This window comes from Scomber scombrus, chromosome 14, assembly GCF_963691925.1.
Source record: "Scomber scombrus chromosome 14, fScoSco1.1, whole genome shotgun sequence".
NCBI classification, from domain to species: domain Eukaryota; kingdom Metazoa; phylum Chordata; class Actinopteri; order Scombriformes; family Scombridae; genus Scomber; species Scomber scombrus.
The window spans coordinates 12,125,785-12,150,842 of record NC_084983.1 but is presented as its reverse complement, the minus strand read 5'-3'; the positions used below and the strand labels follow the sequence as shown (position 1 = coordinate 12,150,842).

The 25,058-nt window shown below is 39.0% G+C and overlaps 3 protein-coding genes across 3 annotated transcripts; 2 read left to right on the top strand and 1 right to left on the bottom strand.

Annotated features, from left to right (window-relative positions):
• On the bottom strand, positions 1-4,696 carry casr (calcium-sensing receptor). Its single transcript, XM_062433506.1, has 6 exons — positions 4,512-4,696; positions 4,111-4,417; positions 3,069-3,908; positions 2,730-2,960; positions 1,242-1,365; positions 1-1,136 (listed from the first exon to the last, which is right to left on the bottom strand). Exons 1-6 carry the CDS (start codon positions 4,694-4,696, stop codon positions 1-3), a joined length of 2,823 nt encoding a protein of 940 aa, XP_062289490.1.
• Positions 4,697-8,697: 4,001 nt separating this feature from the next.
• Positions 8,698-14,140, top strand: zgc:175280 (cationic amino acid transporter 2 family protein). The gene is made up of 11 exons (XM_062433660.1): positions 8,698-9,067; positions 9,208-9,363; positions 9,580-9,736; positions 9,922-10,055; positions 10,150-10,372; positions 10,624-10,760; positions 10,867-10,969; positions 13,209-13,342; positions 13,431-13,597; positions 13,784-13,892; positions 13,998-14,140. Exons 1-11 carry the CDS (start codon positions 8,698-8,700, stop codon positions 14,138-14,140), a joined length of 1,833 nt encoding a protein of 610 aa, XP_062289644.1.
• A 2,351-nt stretch (positions 14,141-16,491) lies between these two features.
• kif20a (kinesin family member 20A) lies at positions 16,492-24,910 on the top strand. Its single transcript, XM_062432756.1, has 19 exons — positions 16,492-16,521; positions 17,388-17,564; positions 18,044-18,169; positions 18,255-18,374; positions 18,658-18,796; positions 18,892-19,067; positions 19,620-19,719; positions 20,113-20,325; positions 20,686-20,797; positions 20,892-20,966; positions 21,090-21,233; positions 21,321-21,489; positions 21,628-21,774; positions 22,010-22,149; positions 22,549-22,651; positions 22,890-23,109; positions 23,190-23,281; positions 23,393-23,530; positions 24,189-24,910. The coding sequence occupies exons 2-19, from the start codon at positions 17,397-17,399 to the stop codon at positions 24,561-24,563; spliced, it is 2,757 nt and encodes a 918-aa protein (XP_062288740.1). The 5' UTR covers positions 16,492-16,521; positions 17,388-17,396; the 3' UTR covers positions 24,564-24,910.
• The last annotated feature ends 148 nt before the right edge of the window (positions 24,911-25,058 follow it).

The following is a 25,058-nucleotide window of genomic DNA, read 5'->3' as shown; positions in this document are numbered from 1 at the left end:
TCACATCAGAGAACTCCTTCTTGATTCCTCAAAGCTCAAGGACAGAGTAACTGTTCCACTGCCAAAGCTCACCCTTGGCTTGTGCTTTCCTGAGGGTGGGTCACAGTCATTGCCATTCGTCTTGAGGCTGATGGACGAGGATGGAGAGGAGGCAGAATATCCACCAATGCTGTTGGACTTTTTTCTTGATGCTGTGCTATGTTTTAGTGTAGCTTTGGCAGCCACTTTGAAAGCGTGGGCTGCAGTACTGCATCGGACTTCCTCAATAGTGTTCCTCGAGGGTTTGAAGAGAATGATGTAGACCTTGTTGAAGAAAATACAGGCCAGCATCCCGAAGCTGGATGCCAGTATAGCAATGACCTCCACAGCTGAAACAAATTTGCCATAAGTACTGAAGTAAGCAGGGATGAACGAGATCCAAACAATGAAGAATATGAGCATGCTAAAAGTGATGAACTTGGCTTCTGTAAAGTTTTCTGGAAGTTTTCGTGATTTAAATGCAAAGAAGAAACATATAGCTGCCAGGAGGCAGGTGTAGCCAATAAGAAAGCCAAGAGCCATCACAGAGCCCTCATTGCAGGTGATAAAAATTATCTCATCAATGTCATGGATCATATAACTGGAAGGAGGGGCGTTGTAAAGCCAAACCACACATATCATTACTTGGACAAATGTGCAGAGAAACACCAAAAGAAACTGCAGGTTTAATCCCCACCATTTACGGTGGAGACTTGTTGGGATCTTAGCTTCAAAAACCAAAAGGACTCTGTTAGTTTTCACAAGGATACAGGAGATACACAGAACAAAACTGATCCCAAAGGCAGGTTGGCGCAAACGGCACATCCAATCCTTTGGCTCTCCGATGAAGATGAGAGAGCTGGAGAAGCAGCAGATAAGTGAGAACAGGAGGACGTACGATAGTTCCCGGTTTGTGGCCTTCACTATTGGGGTGTTGCGAAATCTGACAAATACTCCCATTACAAAAGCTGTCAAGACAACACCAAGCACTGCACATATGGCCAAAGCTATCCCGAATGGTTCTGTCCAGGAAAGAAACTCGATTTCCTTCAGGAAGCAGAATGTATGGTTCCCATTGGACCAGGAGTTATTTGGGCACTTGGTGCAAACACTGGCATCTGTATAAATAAAAAGTATCTTTGTTAGAACTTCAGCGTTTGTTAAAGTGTAACATTAGTAGAAATTAGAATGAAAGTCTGGCTTTATGATTACTGTACCTTTACCTTTATGATTACTGTACTCTCCATCTGAGCACTCAGTGCATTCAAAGCAGCATGTGGGCATACTGTCTATGATCCCCTTTCTTGTGCCTGGTTCACAGTCTTCACTGCAATTGGAGAATGGCACCTATAGGACATAAAACAGAAAGAAAACAAATGTGCAGATGAAAGAGAAAATAACATAATGGATCTAATGTGCGTTCAAATATAATTTGTCCAGGGTTTTCGATAAAAATTAAATAACCAAGGTTCCACTTCCCTAAAGCACCTTAAATCAAAACCAAAAGCACTAATAAGTCCCTCCAGGAAATTGAGATTTTGCGATTGCAATGATTAACACAAATTCAAGACATTTCCCCAATATTTGCAAGAGTTTGCAATTTTGCTAAATTACAATAACTTTTTCACATAAAATGGCCACATCAACAGACCGCCTATTTTTTAATTGTTGCATTTCATGTTGTGGTTACTTAAAGTCATTGTAATCATCATAATCACAAACAAATCTCACCTGCCAACAAAAATGCCATAGATGGTGCAAAATAATTACCAAATGTTCCTAATTAAGTTTGTATTCAATTAGTCAGAAGAATATAAGCTGATGCATTGTTCAAACAGCAAAAAATGGACACAATCAACCTCAAACATAAAAATGGGCACTTTGGAAATTAAACTATGTTTTTATGTTAATAGATTTATTTTAATGGCATCATTGATTTGATTTGGTTCTAATGTTATTATTATTGGCAGTTGTGTTATTTTCCTTTGATTGCAATTTTATTCCAATTCCTGCAATGAGCACACAACATCGGCAATTGCATCAGAGTTTTTGAGAGAAACTGCTCAAACTCAAGCACCTTTGGCTGCAATAATCACAACAAAGATAAGAATTATCTGTCCAATGACTGTGTAGTGTGAAAGGGGTACTTGTAGTGATGAATCCACTCAGAAATAGCAGTTCTTCTAAGCCCTACATTGTTTTAGTATCTTTAATCTCATTATTTGGTTCCATTACCCTCAAATTAACTGTTTGGTTTATTCTCACAATTCTTATAAACCTTGTTTCCAGCTCAAGTAAAACCACTGTATGCTACGTGCCTAGCACCAAAGGACATACAGCCACCGTTAGCAACCAGCTAAAGACCATATTTGAGCTGTTATTCATCAGATGGACACAAATATTACTCCAAATGAATTCTAATGTTTCTCCATGTCTGCTGCATGTGCTAATATGTGTCTGCTTCCAACAACTTTATCCTTTGACAAAATTTCAACATTGTGTTTACAACTTGTTTTATTGCCATCAAGTGGCCACATAAGTCTGTTAGTGCCACTGTAAATCCATGGTCTAAGGATGCTTTTCTCAGCATTTTTAAGTTTTCTTTTCTTACTGTGACTACCTGCTTACGTGTAGGTGATCATACCCAGAAAATTAAGAACAAACCACCAGACTATAGTAATGGGAACAACAAAATAGTGCGACTGACGTACCTCAGAACTGTATCCATTCCACAGGATCTTTGTCTTGTCAATGGAAAGTTTGGCGCCTCTCTTAGTGTGCATATTGTAGTATCCAACCTCCTCAAACACCACAGAGCCATCTTCAGCAGACCTGTGCCAGTTTATAATGGTGTAGTTTGCTGCCAAGTCTGCGTTCTCATCGAAGCGCATCTTTTCCCCCATACTGTTGGTGTAGTTCAAATGTCTCAGCTGCTTCAGGACCTGCGAAGGTGAACCACACATTTGGATGATTCACAGATTAACAAACTGATTAATAAATAAAAGAAGTCTTTAATTTCATTGGTTCTAGGCAAATGTGCAGTGTTTTACCTGCCATGCCTCCATTTTCTTTATATCTGCACAGGAATTGTTAGCAAAAAGTCCATGTCCAGGTGTGCAGGTGAGGATGTCCTGCAGGGCCTGTGCGATGGAATAAACTGCAACATACACATTATAGGAGATTCGAAGGTGTTTGTAGTCCAAGTATGGGGTCTCAACACTAGTGATGTCTTCCTCACCAGTACACAAGGGCCTGAAACTAGTGCTGCCATTCTCACTTTCTTGGAGTCTTGAGCTGTCTTCAAGATAACAGTTGAAGGTTTCTTCCCAAAACTCCCTGACAAATTCATTATGGCTATCTTTCTTTGGTTGGACATGTTGCAAGAACTCTTTAAAGCCAGGTATACATCCTGCCTTTAGAACAAAGCCAATAGTCCCGCCCACAACATCGAGATACTCTGGTTTAGCAATAAGGGACGAGCTTGCCCAAGCTTCACTGGCTAGCCAGATGCGATCTGTGATGTTTCTCCTGACCATCTCTTTGATTAGAGGCTCAATATCTGGGCCGCTGGCAAACACAACAATCACTTTTGCTGTGGAGTTCTCAATTCTGTCAGCCAGAGCTTGAATTTCATGATCCTCAAAGTACTGAGAAATAAGCTCATTTAGGTGAATGCAGATGTCTCGCTCTTCCATTTCTTTCTCAAACTTCTCAATCCCTGGGCGTCCATAATCGTCATCAGAGGCCACGGCAATGACCCAGTTCCATTCAAAGTACTCAATTATGTCTGCCATGGCTGTGGCCTGGTACTCATCTGTAGGAATGGTTCTCATGAAGGACTTGTACTGATTCTTGTTACTCAGTAAGCGACTGGAAGAGGCATAGCTGATCTGAAACAGGAAAAATTTCACGTCATGTTCTTTGTCATCTTGTTGACAAACCACATAATCCTGGAGACAGTATGTTTCCTGTAAAAAGTATTATCCCGGGAAAATGTATTGTGTGGGGACATGATTTTCAGGATAAAGGGTTGCCATATAACATTTGCTCTGATTTAAGGCCATGACTGAGGTGGAGTATTGTCTTACTCACCTGAGGAATATAAAAAAGACCCAGTAAGTTTGCAACAGCTGTGGAGACAGCAGATCCAGCCGGTCCTACTACTGCGATGGTTGATGGGATGTGATCAGTGCAGTTGCAAAATTCGTCTAAATTCAAGGAGTCAATCTTATTTTGGGCCACAAAACTAAGGGTGGCCTCCAAGGCTTTTGACACTGTGTTGCATGTGTCAAAGATCCTGTAGCCCAGTGTGATGTTGGGCAGGAGAGTGCTGCTGTTGTTAATCTCGTCAATTGCAAAAATCATGGCCTGGAGCCAACGGAACCCGCGAAAATTGAACCTGGAAACATTTTTAGGATAGATTTAGATGAGTTCAGCAAAATATGTTGCCAGAAATATTTTCTGCCAACATGTAAACCAGTCACAAATTTTACCTGACACACTGTGTGGATTCTGGTCGAGCTGCAAGGTCTTGGTCTTTGGATGCAACACCAAAGTGTATGGGGAAAAGACCTCCAAGCAAAATATCACCAGTCATTTGTGCTCTCTGACGGGGTCCATAAGTTGAAATGACATAACTGGACCCCAACAGTACCAGATAATACAGAACAAATCGCATCTTTTTTGCTGTTGGGTAGGGTTATTCTCTACAACTCCCCAGATTGAGATACTTTGAATATTATCTCTCTTCAATCTGCCCGCTGCGTTGCTTTGTGTTATTCATGTTTGCCTTGATGGAAATATCTGACTCTAGGAGGAAAGAGAAAAAACATGTTATGCTCTTGATAATTCAGCAAGGTATAAAAATAATTGTTGTAGCAGTGTGCAACTTTCCCACGTAGTCAGGAACAGAGGGCCATAGTGGTGTTACAGGCCAACATGACCTGAGGCTATTTTTACCTTGCAGGACTTGTTTTTTAAGAGTTTGGATTTTTTTTATGAGCTGACTTCTTTAGTAACATCTTTAAAAAGAGATTAAATTTAACATTCATTGATCCTGTTTCAGACTCATTTAGAGGGTAGTCGCACTCCTTGAAATATCCATCTGAACCGAAATAGACACAAGATTTACATGTGCTGAGAGTGAAGTCACACTCTAATGACCCTCCTTCCTGTAAATGCTCAGTCTCATGCTGCTGTGGCCAGTGAACCCAGTCACCATGGAGAAAAGCTTTAGCCGCCCTGCTGCATCTGGCTAATACTCCTGGAAAAATGCTGGGGCAGAGCTGTGATAATGAAGCAACGCCTGCAAGAGCCACTCACTGCCATGTTAACCATTGTAGAGAAGTTCTACAACCAAAGCCCTAAAAAAAATCATATTCCAGCACATTTCAAATTACTTTGGATGAAAAGATTATCTTGTTTTAAAACCAATAGAGGGGATTTTCATTACAAATACTCTTAAACTGGTCATATTCATACCAAATGTTCAATATAAGTATCAGTGTCCCAGCAAACTTTATCTACGCAAGTTACCAAAAAAATAAAAATAAAATAATAATATACTTTTTATACTATCAATTTTTTGTTCCAAATTGATAAAAAATACTTTAAAACATATCAATGTTTTCTAGTAAAGCAAAATCAGTCAAAGTTATTTGATCACAAAGAATGCTGACTATAAAATAGTTCTGTGCTTTTTAAATTACAAAATAGGCTGAAACAAATAAAACAATGAACATGGAAAATAACACAGGATAAAACTTACCACTTGAACTCCTGAGTGTTATTGAAATACAGTTAATCTACAACAAAAATGTGCAATACATTTTAAGTCCTTTAACCAAAATATCCCAGGCACTGAATGAATTCACTGGGCAATAGTGTTAGCTTCTGAACCTCTTTCTCCAAATGAATCATTAACAGAGAGAGGGGTAGTCCATTTCCTTCAGCTAATGAAGTCTACTCACAGTTCACTTCTCCTGAACAAAAATCACTTCTACTAAAAGTGTCAGGGAAAGAGTAGAGAAGGTTATTTTAATTAGTATTTATCCAATATTATTGCAGGATTACAACAATACAATCATACAAGCTAGTTACTGTTACTGACAACTAGAATATGAAATAAAAGAAACAGGTGTTTCTGTCGTTTTTCAAATATAACTATCTTTTCTCCTTCACGGACATATCTAACAGGTAATAACAACATTTTATGAAGGCTTACTTCAAGGTTTTCAATCAGTTTTTTTAATCAAATGGGGAAAACCTCTCTTCAAATACACTCGACTCTGTTTCTTAGTACACTTTGTACCCACAAATTAAAATTTTGGCCTTCTTATTCATTCGCTCTTGTTGCCTGCGGTGTCGACATGGACTTGACATCCAGGGATAATTGTTCCAGGCATGCAAGTTTAATGCATGATACCAGGAACCCCTAGAAGCAATGGATTGCACCATTAGCAATTAGTAGTTTCCTTATGCTCTGATGAACGAGTCTTCAATTTATTGCTGAGCAGATGTCTCCAGTGAAAACAATTTCAGTTTACAACATGTTGACTTATCTGTGTCCCAACCCAACGCTGTGTGAGATGCGTCTGTGATGAGAGAAAAGTCTATGCACTAAATTGTAGTTTCTTCTTTGTGCGACTTCTTTACAGCTAAAAGATGGTCCTGCCCCTTCAGCTTTGCAAGAATCACAATAAGAAACTAAAAAGCAAATGTGGAATCAGGAACAACGTCTATAGAGATGTTTTGTCAGCAGCCAGGGATTCAGAAATCAAAAGATGTTTTCAGACCCTGCATTAGCAGAGTAGAGAATACTGCCCTCATGTGGAGGATCATGCCAAGAATAACATACAAATTATTTTATGTAGTAGAAGGATATGTTGTAGATTTCTATAAGAATCACAATTGTTAAATCTCCATTCTTTGTAAAGTCATTGGAACTAAAACAAAACACTTTTTAAAGATGGTAAGAGAACTCATATAGAGGAAATATATTTATATAGCCAAAACAAAAAAAATTAGTAGTTGGATAGGGTGGCAGAGTGAAATTGGACATGTGGATTTGTTAGAAAGCACAATTAAACAAAATGGCTAACTTGTAGTGAAAAGGAAATTGAATTTTGTGTTGTGAACTGTTTTCAGATTTGTGTTTTCAGGGCAAAGCAAGGTAACAGCAATATTTTATACAGGTATTTAATTGAAACTAAATGGAAATTTTTCCTGATTTTCCTGAGTTGCTTTTTAATATTTTAAATGTCAGTCATAGTATTATTAACCATTCCCCATATTTTCCTGTATGATTCACAGGTGAGAATGATTTTTAATTCATTCATTTTGACGAGTCATAAGTCAAAGATTGCTGACTATTTCAAAAAAGGCCTCTGAGCACTTTGATATGGAATGGAAACTAAATCTGGTTTATAGGCCTCCATCATATCAGCAGCAGATACATGGAGACACTGAATGTTTTATCAACCTTTTGACAAAATGTATGTTACTTTCTGACATGTCAGTAGTGGCCTCAAACAAATCATTTGGATCCTCTACTTTTCCGAAATGGCACGTACGTCTGAAATGTAACATAATGTGTAAAAAATGTCGAGCTGTGAAGAGTCCACAGTGAATGGATTTATCCTCACAGATAGTGTGGTCTGAGACACATCAAAACACAGTCACACACACGGCAGCGTTCAGCTAAAAAGGTAAGGATGTCTTTCTTACTGTATTAAGTATACTAGATGAGATGACCTTTTATTAATTAGCATCAGTCAATTAAGATTGTCTTTTACATAATATCTTATGTAAAAGGAAAGGTTATCAGATTCTTTATTTAGTCAGCGATGAATCATCAATAAATCATGTAAACAGTCAGATAAGATTTTTGTCTTGTTTTATTAACACAGAACTTTAAAGAGCTCACCAATAACAAATTAACTGATGACAAGAAATAATCACTGTGTCTGACAACGACAAGTAAAACTTGGTTCTTATAAAAAATAAATAAACAATATTTATATCTTTACAGTTTGTAGGAATGAATAATACTTACTGTGCAGGAACTGTACTTTGTCATAAAGTTAATTTACAGTATGCATTTGTGTGTGCTTATGCTTGTAGCTTATTGAATGTGATATAAAGGTGATCTTGTTTATTTCATATTAATTGATGGGGTCAAAGACCATGTGCTGCATAACACAAACAGAAAAGCCACTTGGTCGTGTTATGGAAAATATGAAAAAACATTCTCCTGTGTGTCTCTCCTGTGTGACTTAGATAATTTTGCAGTAATTTGTTACAGTAATATAAATTGTATCTGTGCTTAACGCCAATAGCTGCTGCCCCAACAGATGGTTGTGAAGAAAATTGCACTTGCCACAACATACTGGTAGAAGATATGCAACGTCTTACGGCACATATTTAAGAAGCTAAACTTCTTCAAGAAATAGAGATAGGATAAGTTAAGTGTCTCTCTTTTGAACAGAAAATGTTTAGTTGTTTAGTAAGTAAGTTGTTTAAAGCAATTACAATCACAAGCTCTGTTTTGTTCACACCATGCTTTTTGGTTTGTCTTTGGAAAGTCTTAGATTGTATGCTTTGCCGCTATCAATGCACAATTATTCCTATTTGTATCTCAGGTCATCTTTACACTGAATACAAAATGTCTCGATTAATAGGATGTCTGGTGCACAGATACTGCTTTTCCTGGGGAGCCTGACACGCAGGAAACCTCTGGAGCCTGAAGGAGAGGTATCAAACTTTCGACGATGCCTGACCACACTTGACTTGGTGGCCCTGGGGGTTGGAAGCACACTAGGGGCCGGTGTGTATGTGCTGTCAGGAGAAGTGGCCAGGACAGTGGCTGGACCGAGTATCATAATCTCCTTCCTGATAGCTGCAGTGGCCTCTGTCTTTGCGGGACTGTGCTATGCTGAATTTGGAGCTCGTGTTCCCAAGACTGGTTCGGCCTATCTCTACAGCTATGTGACTGTGGGAGAGATATGGGCTTTTATCACTGGCTGGAACTTGTTGCTGTCTTATGTCATAGGTAAAGATAACACCACTCTGAATACAAATGAGCCTTAAGTCTTGAATAAATAGATTTGCTTTATTATGGTTGCTCATTACACTGGTGGCCCTCCTATTTTTCGTGAATGTTGTGTCTCCTACTTGTACTTTGTTTTTAAGGGACATCAAGTGTGGCCAGAGCATGGAGTGGGACCTTCGATGACCTCATTGGAAATGTCATTGCCAAGTCTCTGGGGAAACAGGCTGCCATGGATTTACCTGGATTAGCTCCCTACCCAGACTTCTTTGCAGCTGGCCTAATAATGCTTTTGGCAGGCGAGTTTCATAATCTAAACCTCTGTGACTTGTTTCCAAATGTAAAAATGTATGACTGCCATTAATTTGTTTAAAGACATGAATGAAAAAGACACAATTAGTAAGTGATTATTTGCAATTACATTGTTGATGCTCATTGAATACCTTTCTAACAACAAGTCTAACAAGTATCTGCTGTATTTAGGATCAATTGTATATTTTCTGTTTCCTTTCTAGGAATTCTTGCATTCGGTGTTAAAGAGTCTGCCATTGTAAACAAGATTTTTACAGCAGTTAACGTCATAGTGTTGCTGTTTGTTATCCTCTCTGGCTTCATAAAGGGAGACATTGACAACTGGTACATTGGTGAAGATTTTCTCCTAAATGCATATGAGTATGGACTTCTATTTTTCAATATACTGTACTTTTGAGAAAAACAAGCATGGTTCCACACAAACAAAGTCACATTTTAAAATTATTGATTGAAGCATCCTTTCTATTTAAATGTGGGTAGTCATCATCAATCAGGTTGTCAATTACTACTGAATAACCGAGCAATGACGTGTCTATTCTTTGCAGAAACTACACCTCATTAAATGAAACTATCAGATATGGCAGTGGGGGATTTTTCCCTTTTGGTTTTGAGGGGACAATAGCAGGAGCAGCTACTTGCTTTTATGCATTTGTTGGATTTGACTGCATCGCCACAACAGGTAAATGAATATACTCAGATACAGTACCATGCAAGACTAAAAGGCATATTATTATATAAAACAAAGTATTTAAATCAAATGTGTTGTTCTTTAGGAGAGGAGGTTCAGAACCCTCAGAAGTCGATCCCTCTTGGCATCGTGGCGTCCCTCCTCATCTGCTTCCTGGCTTATTTTGGTGTATCTGCTGCCTTGACTCTGATGATGCCGTACTATTTGCTCAGTGCTAACAGCCCACTGCCTGTGGCCTTTACATACATTGGCTGGGGCCCTGCAAAGTATGCGGTGGCTGTAGGATCCCTCTGTGCACTGTCAACAAGGTATGACACACAATGTGCTATTTATAAACCTCCACAAATCAAAGCGAGTTTAGCGTGTTTTACTTTAACTTCATATCATTTTCAGTTTGAAGGGTAGTTCATTTGTATTTTAAGCGTATTAGCAGAAAATCTCCACAGTACAGTACAAACTTTTACAATCAGCATAACAGAATAAAACAGAAGCAAATAACAATACCATGAATCACTAAATGGTTATCGATGGATTCATTTGAGATTTGTTTCCTCCGCAGCCTGCTAGGGTCAATGTTCCCAATGCCCCGTGTGCTCTTCGCTATGGCCAGGGACGGACTTCTCTTCAGACCTCTCAGTAAAATGAGTGACAGACAAAGTCCTGTCATAGCTACACTGGCTTCAGGTGTTGTAGCAGGTAAAACTTATGAAATGAGTGTTTAAAAAAAAAAGATTTACTGAAATAATTGTAAGAAGAAAGGATTTAAGTTTATAATAATTATTCTTTGCTTATGACTTTGCAGCTATCATGGCGTTATTGTTTGACCTGAAGGCATTGGTTGACATGATGTCCATTGGAACGCTGTTTGCCTACACACTTGTTGCAATATGTATTCTCATATTAAGGTATTCATCATGTCATGTATTTGTCAAACATAACAGAAATCACTTTACAAATGCTTTAAAAATCAATAATTTATTTGCCTTTTGGATTGAGACATTTTTGCTGTGGGTAAAAAAAATCTAATTTTTTAATTGTTAATTTATAGACTTGCACATATAATGTATGCATTATATAAAAAGATTGATAATGCTTATACAATACTACAAGCAAATGTGTGAAATCTGAGAAAAGAATCCCCAAAAATATCCCCAAAGAAATCCATAAATGAAACTGAATGTAATGTAATCAGACAGCAGAGCAAGAAACAATGATCTGCATTAACATTAGAACATAATTTAAAGATTCTAGAACTGTAGCAGTTGCTGCATTAAGAATGTAATTTGTGTTCCATTTCAATGCCCTCAGTGGCTGATTAAGGATCATTAAATAAGATGAGCTTGATTTAATGCGTGTTGGAAGTATTAATAGCACATCAACTAAAGGCAGGAATTTAAATAAATTGAACCATGACAAAAAAAAAGAAACAAGAAAGTTTAAGGTACATCTGTATCAGTATACAAAAATAAAAGAATGTTAATCGTTACATACAGTGCCTTGCAAAAGTATTCATACCCCTTGAACTTTTCCACATTTTGTCACATTACAACCACAAACTTAAATGTATTTTATTGGGATTTTATGTGATAGACCAACACAAAGTAGCGCATAATTGTGAAGTGGAAGGAAAATGATACGTCGTGGTCAAGTTTTTTTACAAATAAAAATCTGAAAAGTGTGACGTGCATATGTATTCAGCCCCCCTGAGTCATTACTTTGTCTAACCACCTTCTTCCGCAATTACAGCCTCAAGTCTTTTGGGGTATGTCTCTACCAGCTTCGCACATCTACTGACTGCAATTTTTGTCTATTCTTCTTTGCAAAATTGCTCCAGTTCAGTCAGATTGGATGGAGAGTGTCTGTGAACAGCAATTTCCAAGTCTTGCCACAGATTCTCAATAGGATTTAGGTCTGGACTTTGATTGGGCCATTCTAACACATGAATATGCTTTGATCTGAACCATTCTATTGTAGCTCTGGCGGTATGTTTAGAGTCGTTGTCCTGCTTGAAGGTGAACCTCTGTCCCAGTCTCAAGTCTTTTGCAGCCTCTAACGGGTTTTCCTCCAGGATTGGCCTGTATTTAGCTCCATCCATCTTCCCATCAACTCTGACCAGCTTCCTTGTCCCTGCTGAAGAAAAGCATCCCCACAGCATGATGCTGCCACCACCATGTTTCACGGTGGGGATGGTGTGTTCAGGTTGATGTGCAGTGTTAGGTTTCTGCCACACATAGCGTTTTGCATGTAGGCCAAAAAGTTCAATTTTGGTCTCATCTGACCAGAGCACCTTCTTCCACATATTTGCCGTGTCCCCTACATGGCTTGTGGCAAACTGCAAATGGGATTTCTTATTGCTTTCTTTCAACAATGGCTTTCTTCTTGCCACTCTTCCAATAAAGCCAGATTTGTGGAGTACACGACTAATAGTTGTCCTGTGGACAGATTCTCCCACCTGAGCTGTGGATCTCTGCAGCTCCTCCAGAGTTACCATGGGCCTCTTGGCTGCTTCTCTGACTAATGCTTTCCTTGTCCAGCCTGTCAGTTTAGGTGGACGGCCATGTCTTGGTAGGTTTGCGGTTGTGCCATACGCTTTCCATTTTCGGATAATGGGTTGAACAGTGCTCTGTGACATGTTCAAAGCTTGGGATATGTTTTTATAACCTAACCCTGCTTTAAACTTCTCCACAATTTTATCTCTGACCTGTCTGGTGTGTTCCTTAGTCTTCATGAAGCTGTTTGTTCACTAATGTTCTCTAACAAACCTCTGAGGCCTTCACAGAAGAGCTATATTTATTCTGAGATTGAAGAACACACAAGTGGACTTTCTTTACTAATTAGGTGACTTCTGTAGGCAGTTGGTTGTACTGGATTTTATTTAGGGGTATCAGAGTAAAGGGGGCTGAATACATATGCACATCACACTTTTCAGATTTTTATTTGTAAAAAATTTTGGACACCACATATAATTTTCCTTCCACTTCACAATTATGCGCTACTTTGTGTTGGTCTATCACATACAATTTCAATAAAATACATTTAAGTTTGTGGTTGTAACGTGACAAAATGTGGAAAAGTTCAAGGGGTATGAATACTTTTGCAAGGCACTGTATATGTACATATATTTATATCTCCTCACTTTAACAGGTACCAAACAGATCTCAGTGAGAATTCAAGTTTGAGCAAACCAGAACCATTTACAGTGAGTGGGGTATTATGGCCTCCTTCACAAGCCACCACACGGACATCAAAAAATACGTCTACTTTAGCTGTTTTTATTAGTAAGTGATCTTCACATCATCCTTATTTTTTTGTATATAGAATATTTCTATTGTCAATAATTACTGGAACTTACAATGTTCTCCTCAGTCTTTCTGGCCATCATCCTAAGCATATTCATATCCAGGGCTGTGGACTCCCTGCAGGCCCTGGATTGGTGGAGTCTGCTCTGTGTATCCGTGATCATACTGATGCTGGTCCTCATTATCCTGATTATCTGCAGACAACCACAGAGTACAACAAAAGCTGCTTTCATGGTACGCCACAATCTTAAGAACTGTTTTTTGTTTTGTTTTTTTGGGAGAACAATACAGACATAGTTCCATAATTATTTCAGTCAGTGAAGAGACAAACTTTGATTACTGTGTGCTGTGTTGGAAATGCAAATTGTGTCATTTTTATTGCTTTGATGTTCATCTCTTATACTTTTTTTGCTCTTTCAGGTTCCATTTGTGCCGTTGCTTCCTATTTTCAGCACCTTTGTCAATGTCTATTTAATGGTTCAACTTGGATCAGACACATGGATCCGCTATGCTGTGTGGATGGCAGTAGGTATGTGAACAATATCACTATACATTTCAAATTCTCATTAAAATAGAGTGTGCAAAAATTACATAATCTAAGCATTAACACATGATGTGACTTTTCTTTAAACAGGTTTAATAATCTACTTCGGTTATGGTGTTCATCACAGTGTGCAGAAACAAAGGCTTCAAAATTCACACAACCACGTCAGCATTCACAGCATCACCACCACTATGGAGCAAAACTTTGAACCTGGACAAGATTTTGATGGCTAGATGATGTGACAGGATTGATTTATGGATAAAAAACATTCAGCAAGCAATACAAACATGGCCAGTATGCATGAATCTCCCAATGGTGTTTGTTTCATGAATTCAGAAAGTTAAAACCTGTTTCAGCCACTGTTTTTGTTGATTATGAAATTGTATGTCAAGCAAAGACTTTATTTTTTGTGTTATTTTTTAGATCGTTTTCACCATGATAAATTGCAGTGAACCCCACAGGCATACACAGATCACACTGACTTTAGACTTAAGTTTTCTAGCTGTAACCCTGCAGGAGACTTCAGGCTAATTTGTGATTTAATTTGATTATTTCATTTACTGCCATGAATCAAATTATATTATTCTCAGAACTCATTATTTAAGAATGACTGTTCATATTACTATGTGTAATATTTTTTATATATTATAATATATATATGGTATATTTCCAAATCAAGTACCTCAATAGACGGGTTTTGTTTAAAAGCCAAAAGACATTTGTCTTGGAGGTAAATGGTGCAATAAAAATATATATTTCTTTCAATATGTAATCAATATACCATATTTAGTCAAATAATTGTTTTTGGTAAATTTCCCTGCCTTTCATTTTAAATCAACACAGACAGCCCACTGCATGCCAACTCCCAATGTATGGTCTGTCTGCTGTGTTATTAACAGTGTTTCATATATATGCATCACTTTCTGATGTAACAATTTTGTAATATGCACATGAAATAAATTGAAATGTTCAGTTTTAAGCCTGTAAGACCCACTGTTCATTACAATGTCTAGAACATGTACATATTTAGTTATTTTGGAAAACATTCATCAAATTTGTTGTACTCAAACAACGTTGGGCCAGAGTGGTAGTCAAAATGGCCTGTGCTCCTTACACATTACATAAGGACACTGCACTTCTCACATGGTCACAAATTGAAAAAAATTGTAGTAGAAATTTAAAGTGTTAGATGATTCATTGTAACTAAGTTCTAAATGTGCTTTTCTGTTACAATCACTGCAAGTCAACATAGACTGGGACTGAAATATTTTAATTAATAACGGCTTATTCATAAAACTATGATTGTTGTGTGATTATTACTCATGATATATACTGTTATGGGGCTAAGTAAGCAATCAACCCTGCAAATGAATGCTTAAATGTTCTGTATATCTGTTCAGACAAAGTGAGTACAAATACAGAAATTGTGCTCCCAACTAGGTCCAATGTTGCAATATTACATTTCCCTAAAGACTTCCTAAAATGTAAACAATTTGAAAACTCTTTCCTTTTCTACATCAGAGGCCTCCTAAAACAATATCTGAGAGGTCAAAAAAAATGTTGCTCATTTTTTTCTATATCTTTGTCTTACAAGGTTATGTCTCACAAGTCAATCTTTCCTGCCTCCAGACTCCCTTTCAGCATACAAACATACATAAACACACACACACAGAGAGAGAGAGAGAGAGAGAGAGAGAGAGAGAGAGAGAGAGAGAGAGAGAGAGAGAGATAGAGAGATACCACATTACATTAGCACAATTACTTAGAACTCTTAACTTACAACTACTTAGCACTACTTAGCAGTATTTATTTATTGTCACACTATAGTCTCTGTTGCAATGTAGCTTGAATGTTATTCTCCCTTGTAAGTCGCTTTGGATAAAAGCGTCTGCTTAATGACTAAATGTAAATGTAAATTACATCAAGTTAATGAGGACGAATTGTAAGAATAGACAGTCTACCCTCACTCTCATTTACCAGATAATCCTTTCTATCTATCTATCTATCTATCTATCTATCTATCTATCTATCTATCTATCTATCTATCTATCTATCTATCTCTCTTTCTTTCTCCCTCTCTATCTGTCTTTCTTTCTTTCTTTCTTTCTTTCTTTCTTTCTTTCTTTCTTCCTTCATTTCTTTCTTTCCTGTATGACTGAAATCCATTGTGAGAACCTTGTTAACTCCATGGACGTATTATAGGAACAAGTTAATGAAAAAACAAGTCAGCCCATGCCCGCATGTTTTGAAAAACACATTAATTTACAACACGTGGTAGGAACCCAGAAAGCCGTATTTTGTGTTTAAGGAGAACAGTTTACGTAGAACACCATGTGAGGTCAAGGCAGCCGAGCCAATAAGATGGCAGAAGGCGAAGAGTTTTAGCCAATCAGTGACTCGCTCTGCAGGGGACGCGCATTGTTCAAAAACCGAACGGGTAAAAAATAAAGTCAGCTGGAGCTCGACTCAGAGAGAGAGCACCAAAATCGAGCAGGGAGCTGTAGGTTAGCGTTAGCCAGTCAAGTTAAGTGCTTGAGCTCTGGTGTCTTTGCATAGTTATCATAAATACATTTAGATACGTTACCAGGCGCTCGTCGCACTTTGAGAAATCGAGGTAAGTTACATTAACGTTTTGTTGAAGGAGTGTCGCTTGCAAACAACGGTAAGCATGCTAAGCGGGATAAAGTGTAAACAAAATAAATACTGTAAATAAAGCTGTAAAATAGACTAATAAAGCGAATTGTAAATGCTGACTGGACTAATACAAAGTATGTAAAATCGCCATAGCGCAAATATTTATCTAACACTTACCTACAGCTTGTGAGTTTAATGCATTCGTCATACGGTTGGGCAACAGTATCGACATTTCATGTTACCACAATATATTAAAATAGAGAAAAAAGAGCATTGTGCAGCTTAATCAATGATTCTCGGGTTTCAGTCAAACCTGACCTCTGGCCAAATCGTGATAAAACTGCACAATACCCTACATACATTAAATATACAGTGAAATTGTTATGGGCAGTTTCTTAAAGAGCTGGCGAAATGTCTTGTGTGTGTAACCGCAATAATGGCGGCGCCGCAAGATGGCGGAGTCGATTCGTCTATAATGTCACTTTAATCCTTCTGCACCACTACTAAACCTGTTAGGACAGGTGATAGCCCGGGAAATCATGTTCCTGTTTGACTACACTAGCAGGTGCTATTTGGCATTAAATGGCAAAGTATACGTCATGTAGTTTGTATGTGTTCAGTAGTCTTTTGACACACCCTGATTTCTGCTGTGAGTGAGCTGCTGCAAAGTTAATTCAATACATCAAATCATCAGTTTCAGTTGTATGAAATAAACATTTTTGTCTGACATGTAAGAATCATTTTGCATCCTGACGCTTATCTGCCAAAAAATACATTACAAGGTGACTTTACATGCATCTCATTTGTTGTAATTACTTCATACTCACCATGACCACTTCTTTGCAGCAGGTTAGCATGGCACTGTCTTTGTCCTCCCCATGTGGATGCGCCTCTGATGAGGAGGAGGAGATGGCTGTGTTTGAGTCCACAGCAGCAGAGCATGGAAGCCTGGGCAGACCACGTCTACCTGAGATCTCTGTCATCTCTCCAGGCCTGGACACTCGGCCATCCATCGTGGAACCAGTAAGAGTCGATAGGAGTATTCTGTGTGTGCTGTGATGAATGCAGTCTATGGAGTTTTCATTGTAAACAAACTGGGTTTTTTTACATTAATCGTCTCTAACCAAAGGGCACAGTGTGTGTCCTCATCTTCAAGGACCAAACAAAATACACTCACCAGCCATTTCATGACTCCTGTGCAGACTAATGCAATCCAGTACAACAGCGTTGCTATAAATTCTACTTAGGAAGCTTAGGAAGCACATTTAATTTTTTGTTGACATTTTTAGAAAGGTGATAAGTGATGATATGTGTTTGGTCTTTAAACTGTTTAAAAAAAATTGAAAATGCCAATCACTATTTTCTAAAGCCCAAGGTTACATTTCAAATAGCTCGTTTTGCTTTTGATTATTGAAAGAATTTCCTATACATTTTCTGTTAATTGGCTTATTGATTCTTCAATTAATTGTTTCAGCTCCAATGTTTTTAATGAATATTTCCAGAAAATGGGAGTGAAACCTGCAGTGGTGAGACAAGGAAGTGGTGGTGAGAGGAACTCTGAGAAGGTGATGGTTTATCTGCGCATTCGACCATATACTGAGGCGGAAAACGAAATGGGAGAAGAACAGGTCAGACTTTGATCACAACAGTTCAGCCATCAGCATTCCCTCTGTTTTTTTAATATTGTGTGTTAAAAGTGAACTCCTATTGTAGGGTTGCGTGGCTGTCCAAGATGAAGAGACCCTTATGCTCAAAGCTCCAAAGGACTCTCAGAACATGAGGACTGCAGAGAGGGGTGTCACTCAGAGCATACACAAGTTTAGCTTCTCAAAGGTAAGAGCAACACGTTTACTTTCAGGGAATATAATTGTTGGTGCTGATTTTGCTAATTTAAAAAAATAAAATAGTGAACTTGATGGAGATGAACTATTTCCCAAAGATGTTTATTTCTTCTTTTTTCAATCAACAGAACATATCATATTTTGGTAAATATTGTATGTAGTCACTGTTTGAAGATTATAATGAATGTCAGTAGTAGACATGGAGGTCTAATGCTGTGAAATCTCTACCTAAAGATACTTTTAACTAAAAGAGCCACATTACCCCTCTGTATTAGATCTGTGGACCAGAGACAACTCAGCAGCAGTTTTATGAGTGCACAATGAAGAAGATGGTGAAAGATGTGCTTCAAGGAGAAAACAGACTCCTCTACACTTATGGTGTCACCAATTCTGGAAAGACTTACACAATTCAGGGTAAGGTTTTGTTGTTTTGATGTTAGTATTTGCATCTCTGTTGGTGAAGTGCCTAAAATGTGAACCTTTTTTAAACACTTAACTTTGACTCACAGGGGCTGGTCGAGAAGCTGGCCTCCTGCCTCGGGCTTTAGCGTCTCTGTTCAGAAAACTGCAGGGTCGTCTCTATACTGCCATGAACCTGAAGCCTGTCATGTATCAGGATGTAAGACATCTGGAGCCCAGTGAGGTCAGGGTGGAGGAAATCCGTAGAAACTCTCTTCTTAAAGAGGTAAACAGAAGAACCTTCTCCAAAGGTTTAATGTACTTTTGTATATTTCTGTCTGACACTCCTGGCCTTATCTCTCACTGCTGAGTGTCACTTGCAATAACTCATTCTGAACTCAGACATAAACAAGGATTCCATCATGTTCAATGGGTTAAAACCTGAGCTCAGTTTTGATTATGTTTTAAACCTGAAAAATATCCAGCTAGAATTGACTGAGATTCGAACCAACTAGACATGTGTAGGATATCTTTTGGAGATTTCTGAATCTGAACTTTTTTTTTAAATGTAAAATTACATTAACAACTTTCCTACATCACTGAAAAGTCCATTCTCAGTGTGTGTGTGCTGGAGGAATCAAGGGCCCACATCACCCTTGTGTAAGTTGCATATTGGATCACAAATGGCCTCCAAACTAGTCAGTAATCTTGTACGTAAACATTTTAAATTCAGGTTCTGTGTGACCAGAGAGAAACTTCCCCCTTTAATACAATAACCAAAACACCCTCTCGAGTTCTTTACTGATATACACTGATGAACTCCTCTGGTATGTTACAGGATGAGAACCAGACGTCTCGTCGAGGTGGCACTACTACCATCTGGGATAGCGGCATTGGAGGACTCTCCTCCACGAGTAACATTGCTGCCCAGCTGGAAGGTAAGGAGGACAGTTTGAGTGTTGCAGTTACAGCTACTAAAATGACCCTGTGACCAAATGGTAATGTATTCATTGTGACTGGAGCGTTATATGCTTAATTTCTTACACACCAGATGGACAACAGGGTCAGTTTATATCCAGTTAAATTCATACTTTGAACCCAACCCCACCAAGTGTGTCAGTGAGTCTAAAATATGTCTGATTGTGATACTATTATCATATAACATATTGGTGAGAATTGGTTCCTGAAAAACAATGTTTAATCTTGTGTCTAAAAAAACAAAAATGGTAAGTCCTACTCCTTAATCCTTAAAGTATTACACTGAGGGATATCACTTTGAATGTATTGACAGACATGTAAAGGCAGATTTTGATTTCCAACTCTCCCTGCAGACAGTGACAGTATTTGTCTGGAGCCTGACAGCCTTTCCCACAGTGGAGGTGACGACCTGGAGGAAGGGGCGCAGTTTTCTATCTGGGTGTCCTTCTATGAGATCTACAACGAGTTCCTGTATGACCTGCTGGATGCTGCGCCCTCCATGCAGCCCAGAAAAAGGGTCACACTGCGGCTGAGTGACGACAAGCATGGCAACCCCTATGTGAAAGGTAACATTGTCTCATTCATAGAAAAAAAAATTATAGTACATTAAACAGTTTAATTAAAATAAAATCAGTTTGAGCCCTTGAAGCTCAATGCCACTGTTCATTTAGCAGGAAATTATGTTTAAAAACTGTAAACTGCTTCTTTCATTCCCCCCCTTCTTTCTGCACTTTGCTGCGTTCTTTTGACACTCCATCTGAGTCCAACACCACATTATAAGTAACACTGCAATAGATTATGAAAATATTTCAAACTATCTTTGCTTTCTTATAATTTAACATCTTTTAAATATCAGTACAGTGTGTTGTTGTTTTTTGTAATATTGATGGAATACAATTTTTACCTACTTCCTCTTGTTATATCAGACCTCAACTGGATCCAGGTCCGCAGTGCTGAGGAAGCTTGGAGAATTCTGAGGGCTGGACGTCGTAACCAGAGCTTTGCCAGCACCCATCTCAACCATAACTCCAGCCGCAGGTAGTAGCACATTAAAGTCTTTCAGACTTTATTTTGACAGATGTGTCTCACTCGCACATTGCATCTCTGATCATAAAATGTATCATCCTCTCAGCCACAGCATTTTCTCCATCCGCGTCCTGCACGTCCGCCCAGACGTCAATTCAGGCCAGACAATGCACATCAGCGAGTAAGTTAAATCACTTACCTACCCACATTTCCCCCCATCACAGTTTTGGTTTATTTTGAGCATTTCTACCCTTCATGTTTGTAAAAAGGGATAAAACGGTGTCTCATACTGTCTCCTCTGTAGACTGACTGTGTGCGATTTGGCGGGGTCTGAACGCTGTAAAGAGCAGCGTAACGGTGAAAGGATGAAGGAGGCTAACAACATCAACACCTCCCTTTTAACACTTGGACGCTGTATTGCTGCTCTGAGGCAAAACCAGAACAACAAGTATGTGTTGGATCATAACTTTTTATTTTCGTTGGAATGAGCTGTTTGAGAAAAAGAGCTACATTATGAACATTGTGGATGTCACAGGTCACGACCCCCCCAAGTGGTACCCTTCAGGGACAGTAAACTGACCCGGGTGCTGCAGGGTTTCTTCTGTGGCCGAGGAACCTCCAGCATGGTGGTCAACATCAGTCCATGTGCCTCCATCTATGACGAGACTCTCCAAGCCCTCAAATTCTCAGCCATTGCTACACAGGTAAGAAAAAAAACTGTCATACTATATATATAACTTCTTTTTAGAGTGACTAACTGTTTTAGTCTAAGGATGAGATCTAAGAAAATAATGAGAAATAATGAGAAATAATAAAAAGGAAAATCCTGTATATCGTTTCAGCTTGTCCATGGCCCGTCCACAAAAACCAGAGTGGCCTACATCCTGTCTCTCCTGCGTGAGCCAACAGCCAATGGTAATGACAGCACTGTGATGGAAGAGGATGAGGATGACGTTGAAGACGGAGATATTACACTGTTAAATAATGAGGTAACATCCTCTGCTATTGTATGTGATAGCTAAATATTTACTTTTCTTCCACAACCACTTTAATAATACATTTTCTTTACTTTGCAAAACATGTTTTGGCTTTCAAGAGGAGGTTTTTGCACATTTAGTCTTAAAGATGAACTAAACCTAAGCAGTGAGCGTTGAAGGCACCACATTGTCTTAAAAACAGACATTCGTCCAGTGTTTTTCTAACAACTGACTGTACTTTATGAAGGCTCTGCTGCAGGCCATCGATGTCCTCAAGAGAGAGGTGCAGCGCCAGCGGGAAGAGAAAGAAGCCCTTGAGGCAAATGTTCGAGAGCAGGTGGTCTCTGAGATGATGGAGGTCATCTCTGGAATGCAAGATGGTTTCCGGTATGTGTTGTAAATGTAAACCAACAGTTCCCTCTCAATAACAATTACCCGGTAGAAGAGCCCTTGTGGTCAAGTGGTTAGAGCGCATGCCATTTTATTTGCAGCGTCCCTGGTCTGGGACCTATGCTGCAGGTCATTCCCCTCTCTCCTTGTTTCCTGTTGGCCTCTCTGCCAGGTTTTGTATAAATAAAGGCAAAAAAGCCTTAAAACAAGTCTTTAAAAAAAACAATTACCCAGCAAATATGTTTCAGTCTTTGCACATTTTCTTAATCAAACAGAAAAAAGACCCCTGTATGGGAAGTTGTAACATTAAAATATAAAATGCTGAACTTTAAAATGAATGCATACAAATGAATATATACAAAGCATACTAATTGGGGGTGTCTTCTTGCCCTGCAGTGAGACTTTAGAGACAGAGAAGGCTCTAATTGAAGAGAGGTGTGAGGAAAAGATGACTAGCCTGCAGAAACATTTGAAGAAATTCTACAGCCAAGAGCTGAAGGTGAGAACTGAATAATCAGCTTCAACATGTGAGACACAAAAGAAAATTATTGCACGAAAATTTGCCATCAAAAGTTTGATATTTTTATGACCTGGTTGTGAATGTGTATTAGTCTGGGCTGTCTGGTTGACATTCATGCAACACATTCATAGTGCAGCTACTTTATATGGATTTATATTTGTATACCTTTCTGTTTGTGACATTTGAGTGTGTGTGTGCCATGAATTCTTCCTTTTAGGAGCGTGATGAGGAGATTGAAGCTTTGGCCGCTTTGCTCGATAAAACTAAAGTAGCTGAATCGGTCCCCGCATCAGTGCCACAGGAAGACCTTGAGGAGCCCAGACGTTCTCGGCGCCTCACCACTCAGAAGAAAAGAGAACTTACGCTGTGCACTGAGCTTGATCAGTGCCGCACTGAGCTTGACCAGTGCCGCACCGAGCTGCTCACCAAGACACAAGGTACAGTGAAAGACTGCTCTGATTATATGTTGTTAAGACGTTAATAGTAGTTGACTGTCTTGTTCTGCTTGTCCATACAGAGATGACAAAGCTACAGATGCAGCTTGAAGTCCCAGGTTCAACAGGTTCTCTCACCAATGCTGCTGATCGCAAGATGGAGGAGGGTCAGCGGGTCAGTAACTGCTGTACTATATCAAAGGCAGCATTGATTTTGTTTCGTGTGGGGCTCTCAACCTTCAGTAGGCTAAAATACAGACTTTATTTTTTATTTTTCTGCCAACAGAATCTTCGTCAGCTGCGTCTGGATTTGCAGAGGCTCGGGGCGGACCTGCAGTCTGGTGAACGAGCCTGCTGTCGCAACACAGGAGGGGAAAGGCTGCGCCAGGCATTAACCGCTGCAGATGAGACACTGCTCAAACAGGTACATGTATTATCATGTCGTAATCTATATTTTTTATTAACTGAGCTCTGTAAACCATGCTAAAAACATTCAGCCAAGCCAATTGTTATATATATAATCATGGCATGGTAAAGTAGTTTAATTACATCTCCCATAATGGTTTTCCTATTTGACATGATCATTTTCAGTTGGAAAAGATCAGTATCCACGTTAAAAAGTTTTGCTTTCTACTGCAGAGATCAAGTAATACAAAAAAATGCTGAACCAAATCCAGATCCTGCATACTATGATCCCTGTATGAACCTCTGCATGTAAACTATCACTTAGGGCAGAGTTGTGACAGTAATTATACCTCTGCTCAGTCTGATGCTGATTATAAATGCTCTGACCTTACAGAAGCAGTAATTATTAGTTATTTTAAAGAAGCATCTGTTAAAAGTGCAATTCTCAATTTTACTATTTTCTTCTTCTCTCCCTCTACTTTTTGCTAACAATCTTGATGCACAAACACCTTTTAAACTAAACCAGGGTTTATAACATCTGCACCAGGTGATAACTGCTAGAGCATGTTTGGGTTGCTTTCCTCCCCCTTACTATTCTCTACTTCTCAACCTCCCACCATCACCTTCACTTCCCCCTCTGTGGTCTCATCTAACCCTGTTGGCTGACTTCTTCTTAGGACCAGATCCTGTTGGAGCTCCAGAATGGCCTGACCCTGATCAAAGCCGACTTAAGGCGAAAAGCTGAGACCCTGGCTCAGATGCAGCCTGACCAGCCCCAGCTGCCCCCCTCGGGCTTCGCTGCCTTCGCCACACCAGGTTCATGCAAGAAGAGGGGCTGCGCGGCAGCCGCACCAAGTGACACTGAAAATCGGCCTCCACAAAAAAGGCCCCTTTTCCAGTCCCTGTTCCCGACACGCACACCAACACGTAAATACAACTGCACTGTTACTGAGGCAAACATTACCCCCTACTCACGGATCTTGCGGTCTCGTCAGCAATCTCCACCTCCCAGTCCGGTGACCACCCCTCGTAGTCTCCGTGGGAAATACTGAGAACTCTTTAGAGCTTCAGAGCGAGTGTGTAATTGCTCGTAACTTTATAGGATTTTCATACTTTAATATATATATATTTTCACTTTTTGCAGTGGAGCTGCCTCACTGTCATGCCAAATACAGTTATAATGCCAGTAAAATAGTTGCGCTTTAAATGAAGTTACAGTGTATAAATAAGGCAATTAAGGTGATATTAAGCTTTATGGCAAATAGTTCTTGGATAAGATTGTGTAATCAACCTTCTCTGCAACTCCTGTATGCCTTTATGTACACTTCTGTTTTCTACAATACAGTTGTTTTTTGTAGTTGAAAAAGTGCAAGAAAAATGCATTTAAAAATATTTTTCACTGTACCAGTAACATTTTAATATACTGCAATGTTTTCATGTATTGTACAACTTCAATCAAAAATACTAAAAGGCTTTGCATAGCTGGTATGCTTTATTTTAACTATTTACATATATACAGTGCTTAGGCATGTTGTGTGTGGGTGTGT

Excerpts from the sequence above, each read along its gene's own strand:
- casr (XM_062433506.1), bottom strand. The coding sequence starts at position 4,696 with ATGCGATTTGTTCTGTATTATCTGGTACTGTTGGGGTCCAGTTATGTC. Across the intron at positions 4,418-4,511 it reads GAATCCACACAGTGTGTCAG|GTTCAATTTTCGCGGGTTCC; the intron begins GTAAAATTTGTG and ends AAATGTTTCCAG. Across the intron at positions 1,137-1,241 it reads AGAGTACAGTAATCATAAAG|ATGCCAGTGTTTGCACCAAG; the intron begins GTAAAGGTACAG and ends TTATTTATACAG.
- kif20a (XM_062432756.1), top strand. The coding sequence starts at position 17,397 with ATGGCACTGTCTTTGTCCTCCCCATGTGGATGCGCCTCTGATGAGGAG. Across the intron at positions 19,720-20,112 it reads CATTGCTGCCCAGCTGGAAG|ACAGTGACAGTATTTGTCTG; the intron begins GTAAGGAGGACA and ends CTCTCCCTGCAG. Across the intron at positions 23,282-23,392 it reads AGATGGAGGAGGGTCAGCGG|AATCTTCGTCAGCTGCGTCT; the intron begins GTCAGTAACTGC and ends TTCTGCCAACAG.
- zgc:175280 (XM_062433660.1), top strand. The coding sequence starts at position 8,698 with ATGTCTGGTGCACAGATACTGCTTTTCCTGGGGAGCCTGACACGCAGG. Across the intron at positions 13,343-13,430 it reads TACTTTAGCTGTTTTTATTA|TCTTTCTGGCCATCATCCTA; the intron begins GTAAGTGATCTT and ends TGTTCTCCTCAG. Across the intron at positions 13,598-13,783 it reads CAACAAAAGCTGCTTTCATG|GTTCCATTTGTGCCGTTGCT; the intron begins GTACGCCACAAT and ends TTGCTCTTTCAG.